This window comes from Sinocyclocheilus anshuiensis, unplaced genomic scaffold (assembly GCF_001515605.1).
Source record: "Sinocyclocheilus anshuiensis isolate Anshui unplaced genomic scaffold, SAMN03320099.WGS_v1.1 scaffold188, whole genome shotgun sequence".
NCBI lineage: Eukaryota > Metazoa > Chordata > Actinopteri > Cypriniformes > Cyprinidae > Sinocyclocheilus > Sinocyclocheilus anshuiensis.
Window position 1 is genome coordinate 756345 of NW_015555768.1, and position 6215 is coordinate 762559.

Consider the following 6215-nt stretch of genomic DNA (forward strand, 5'->3'; position numbering starts at 1 on the left):
TATATATATATATGCAGTTAAAATATTTAAATTAATTTAATTTAATTTAATTATTTAATTTTTTTTTTTGAAAGGTTGTTCCTTATTTGGTCTAGCATTGCTCAAACGAGAGAAACACCACTAACATAAAGCACAGAGGTTAAACTTGTTATACGTGTGGCTTTCAACCTTCAAGGGCCAAATAAAGGAAGTTATGATTATTTCTTCACCCCATTTGTATGTTGCGGTGCTCCTCAGCCTGAAGAATCTGCAGAGTTTGTTGTTCTTCATGGGTGAGAGTCTTCACGACGTCAGCACTCTTTCTTCTCCAAAACCTTGAATGAACAAAAGGAGGATTGTGGTCAGTCGTCTAGCTAACCCTTCATGCAGCCCCTGAGGCAAAGACGTCACAGTCTACAGGAGACTCGCCAGATGCTCAGTTCTACTGCGTTTGCAATTCTTCATTTGTAAACCACTAAACAAAAGCATCTACTAAATGAACAAATTTCAAATGTAAAATAAGGATTTCACTTCAGTTTGATTTCTGGGTAACAGAAATCAAATGTAATGATCTAAGCAGAGCAGACCCACTATCCTACTGACTTCAGCTCTGGCGTGACATTTGGGCTTTGATGTATAAAACGGTGTTTTGTCTTTTTTGGTGCAGTGATGCTGAAAGCTGCATCCTGTCCCTGCAGACACAGAGTGGCGGCGGCTCTTTGAAACAGTGGGCAGGAGCGCTGGGTCAGAACCAGGCCTGGTTTAGGGCCGTCCTGTCGCCCCAGCACTGTCATTTCAGTCACTTCCTCCACTTCCTGTTGACTCCACTTGGCACATCTTACAATAAACATTGCCTTCCTGCCTCCCTGCAGCCTACGATTCAGGAGGTAAGAGTCATCTCCACATGCACTCAACTTGATTGCTTTACAGCATATACATGGGTTAAAGATGAGACATCCCATTTTGGTGTCTGCATCAAATTCAGTTTACAGTGATTTTATATACATACAAAGCAAATGAAATGCAAGTGTCTATTTTAATGTTTCAAATAACTCGTGTCAAAATATGGGTGAAAGAATATTTCATCGTCTTTCAGTGTAACAAATTTATGTAAAAATGAAAAATAAAAAAACATTTATTCTAACCTGTACTTACTAAAATATATGAAATAAAAAATGATCATATTAAATGTTATTATATTTTAAATGATTAAAAACGTCTTGCGGACAAATAGGTAAAACCTAGTGGTTTTAAGAATAGTGGCAAAGATTGGTAAAGTTTTAAAATGACAATTCATTCGTTTTTGAGGGCTGCACTGTGATCCTTAAATAGAGGCTTTTTAATATCATATATTTAATGTCATTATTCTAAATATGTCTGACACAATTTTTTATATACAAACTACACTGAACAAAATTAAAAACGCAACACTTTTGTTTTTGCCCTCATTTTTCATGAGCTGAAACAAAAGTGTTGCGTTTATAATTTTGTTCAGTATATATCAATGACATTTTAGTGTGTGTTTTTTGTAAATCATGGTAAAAATGCATGATAGACATTAATCTTTGACCCAAATATATAATAAATGTTTCTTGAGCATGTATGTATAATTAAATAAATAAATATAAACATGCTCAAGAAACATTTATTATTATTATCAATGTTGAAAACAGTTGTGCAGCTTGATATTTTACTGTGGAAACTGTGAAACCTTATTATTTTAGTTTTTTATGATGAAATATAATAGTATAGTTAATTATAAATATAGTTTACATATATATGCACATGCATATGTTATATGCATGCATGTTTTGCATGATCATGATTAATAAGATTAGCAGATTTTTAAGATGAATTCGAATTTTTTTCCTTTTTGGGCTTTTAAAAAAACAGATTTAATGATAGAATGAACGATAGATAGATACTTTATTAATCCTACATGAAAAATGATGCGTGAACAACACTTTTATTTGTTCTAAACACACTTTAAAATATTGCAAATCGTTATTTGCTGACTTAATCAATAAATCAGTGATGGAGGGCAGATATGGCGCTTTTAAATGATGTTTATGTGTAACCCACAGCGGGCTGAAGAGAGGGAGGGAGGTGGTGTCAGTAGAGCTTGCGTGGCTTTTGTTGGACTCCCAGATCTCTGTTCCTCTGCCAGATTCAACATCAGCTCTCTCTAGAGCAGTGCCCGCTGTCTAAACACTGGGCAGTCATCTGGAGAAAGCCTGTGAAATTCAACATGCCCAGAGGAATATGTGAGCGCTTTATAGTCATCCTGACTGGTTATTTTTGCATCACCCAGCCTTCCTGCAGCACACACTTTAGATGAGAGTGCTGCGAACGGATAGAGAACAAAGATCCTCATGCCTCAATCTCAGCTGTCATGCTAAACTTCAAAACAGATGATTATTATTAAAACAAAAGTGTTTCCTTAGAATAAATGACTTACTAGATTGTTTTTCTAAGCACTATAAAATATCACAGTTGATGAAGATGTTTAATGCAGTAATAAGGCACGCATGCACATGTTTGCTTCATTAGTTTATGAAGAAGAGAATGTAAAAGTCTGACACTTCTTTAAGCTTACTGGAGGAAAACATTTAAACTTAAGCTCTTAAAAGTGCAAAAAGTATTATTCCACATAAAGGTGGATTTGCTCTCATAGTGGCTGCCATGTTGTGATCACATGACCAGCAGAATACTAATTATTTTATCTGGATAACCCACTTGTTATTAGGTACTTCTGTCATCTTATAGGTGACAAATATGTACACTACTGTTAAAAAGTTTGGGGTCAGTAAGAAAGAAATTACTTTTACTCAGCAAAGATGCATAAAATTGATCAAAAGTCACTTGTAAAGACACTTGGTTTCAAAGGATTGCTATTTCATATAAACGCTGTTCTTTTAAATGTTCTATTCATCAAATAATCCTAAAACAAGTATCACGGTTTCCACAAAAATACACATGTAAAGCAGCACAACTGTTTTCAACATTGATGATAATAAATGTTTCTTGAGCAGCAAATCAGCATATTAGAATGGTTTCTGAAGGATCATGTGACACTGAAGACTGGAGTAATGATGCTGAAAATTCAGCTTTGCATCACAGGAATAAATTACATTTTAAAATATATTCAAATAGAAAACAGTTCATTTAAACTGTAATAATATTTCACAATATTACAGTGTTTACTGTATTTTTTGACCAATAAATGCAGCCTTATTGTCAAAAACTTTAAAAATCCTTCAAAAAACTATTTTCTTAGTAATTTTTTATGTTGTTTTCAATTACAAATATCTAACAATTCTTAAATCATGATACATTCACTTGAGAAGCAACCTAAGATATTAAGTCTTGTTTTCTGAAATCAGCTAAATTAAGTGAGTTTATGCTTAAAACAAGAAAATATGATCTGCCAGTGGGGTAAGTACAATAAAGTTTAAAGGGAAACGTAATTTAAAGGGAAAACAAAATTATTTTTCTTACCACACTGAAAGATACATTTTTTTCTTGTTTTATCCATAAACTCGCTTAATTCCCCCACCCCAGAAAGCAAGACATAATATCTTAAATAATTTTGATTCTCAAATAAATGTATCTTGATTTAGCAACGTTTAGATATTTGTACTGGAAAACAAGACCAAAATCATGTTTTGCAGCACAGTCTTACCAACTCCAAACTTTTGAACGGTAATGTAAGTGTAAGTGATCAGTAAACGAAATCTTTTGCTCTTCACCGTTAAAGATGAAGTGTGTCATTCTGTGCCACTAGTGTCACCAAACAGAATTGCAATAATGAAAATGATTTCCTGATTTTTCCCATTGGTCGATTCTCCAATAAGCAAAGCAATATTTCACATTCAAACGTGGATTTTGTGTATTTTAACAAACAAAAAAATAACACACTTCAGATTTAAGAGAGTAGCCTCGTACAGAACAGTCATTTTTCATACTAAATAAATACAAAATGCGAGATAATATGATATATACCCGACGCTTACAGTCTATTGAGCAGTTGATATCAATCTGTTGAGAATCCTTGTTAGGCAGGGAAACAGATGGAGCAGCATTCCAAACAGATCTCCAGACAGTCTGAAGACTGGCAACAGTCCTCCAGTATCTCACAATCCAGCAGGGCAGAGCAGGTGTCCTCAGCACAGCACGCCAGACCTCCGGTGGCCACTTCCCCACAGCAGCAGAGAGTGTCACACTCCAGACCGCAGGCCAAACACCACGACAGCACCTCGCAGAACAGACAGCCTAGTATGCAGTGCGCACAGCAGTCTGAAACCAGCCACAAACATACTCTGTTTATAACAGTATTTAAAACAATGTGTGCCCTTTTTGTGACCTTATGACATGTAATAATGATGATATAATTAATTGGACTTTGTCATATTATTTGAAAGATTTAAACCCTGTCTTACATGTAATGCAAAGGATTTATTTGATCAAAAATGCAGTAAAAACAACAATATTGTGAAATATTGTTGCAATTTAAAATAACTGTTTTCTAAATGGATATATTTTTAAAATGTATCATCATTACTCCAGTCTTCAGTGTCATATGATCTTTCAGAAATCATTCTAATATGCTGGCTTGCAGCTCAAGAAACACTTCTTATTATTATCAGCACTGAAAACAGTCGTGCTGCTTCATATTTTTGTGGAAACAGTGATGCCTTTTTTTCAGGATTCTTGAATAGAAATTAAAAAACAGCATTTATTTGAAATAAAAATATGTTGTAACATTATAAATGTCTTTAATGTCACTTCTGATCAATTTAATGTGAGAAATAACTTTAAAAGTATTAAGTATTAGCTTTATTTTAGAATACAAAAACACTATTGAAATGAGAATATCCACTGTTATTTTTTTTTTTGAATGTTTTATGCATGTTCTGAGAAAATACAAATTTAGTAATATTCTCTGCACTTTTTTCCCAATCTTGTTATGCTGTGATATTTTTTTTTTCTTTTTTTTGTATGATGGTTTTAACTTTCTGATGTTATTATAATCAAGAGAGTGACATTATACGTTTTTGATCACAGTAATCAAACTTAAGTGTCTACTGGCCGTTATTAGCATTTTTATTATGTTTACACTTATATTACCCTCTGAAAACTCACAGCAGCAATCTTTTTTTCTACATTCAAAAACATTGACTATAAATAATGTGGTAAATAATGTCATTTTTGTTTGTCATTTAGATACCACATAGATACCACCAGAATGTGCTTATTTTATCTATTTAAATCATGTGAATTCCTTCACAACATGTGAAATAATGCCACAAACTCATGGAATTATCAAAACATCAAGCCCTCGGAGTATTTAAAGTCACTATGTAGAAGAATATTTATCAGCTAATGTGAATTAGTCATCAAACAGAGATATTTGACCTAATGGAAAGAATTATCAAGTGCTGACATGAAGGGACCATTAAACACATGAAGATAAATCCACAGGCCCATCCTAGTGTCGCTGAAAGATAAGACCAGGCCCTATATTTATGAATAGCCCTGTGGGTGGAGGCCACATATATATATATATATATATATATATATATATGAATGAAAAAAATATTTGATATACGATATATTATATATATATCAATTATTATAATTTTATTTTTTTCATTTAACATTTATTTATTTCAAGTAACGAAGAAGTTTTTTATTATTTTAGAGATTAAACCCTGGCTGTCTACTGTCTGTCGGTGGCGACACTTACACACACGTCCAGTAGGTGGCAGCAGTTCGTTTGTCATGTAAACCGTAGAAGAAGAATCGTAGTGGAAGCGGAGGTAAATGTTGTTGTGCAGTCTTTCGCTGTGTAAACAAAAGGATTAAACTATTAAAACAATTCACTGCACACCTGTTTAGTTCACCTTGGTTATGATAGCTTATTAGTTTTTATGCTTCAGATGTTCTGGACGACTGTGGTGACATTCCTTCTTTTTGGACATTAACCGGACAAATCTGTCATGGTAAGTGAAATATTTTTGCAGTTCTGGTTTTGTCATTTTGTAATTTGTCATGTACAGGTTGTAATATCTTGGTACTTTGATATATACCACGATACTGAATTAAGGTATCTGAAATAATTCCATTGTTTATGTCAAAAATATGTCAATTTTTTTTGTTAAATATATGAAATAGCCATATCAAACTGTTATATATATATATATATATATATATATATATATATATATATATATATA

General features: G+C 33.0%; 1 protein-coding gene across 2 annotated transcripts in view; it reads left to right on the top strand.

Moving 5' to 3' along the window:
- The first annotated feature begins 5718 nt into the window (after nt 1–5718).
- cxxc1a (CXXC finger protein 1a) overlaps nt 5719–6215 on the top strand; it is an 8502-nt gene continuing 8005 nt past the window's right edge. The window contains exons 1-2 of one of the 2 annotated variants that reach the window (XM_016468238.1): nt 5719–5798; nt 5919–5981. In XM_016468238.1, coding sequence (XP_016323724.1) covers nt 5979–5981 — 3 coding nt within the window. In that variant the 5' untranslated portion in view covers nt 5719–5798; nt 5919–5978. Of the gene's footprint in view, nt 5982–6215 lie in introns of both variants that reach the window. The other variant, XM_016468237.1, reaches the window with a different exon arrangement.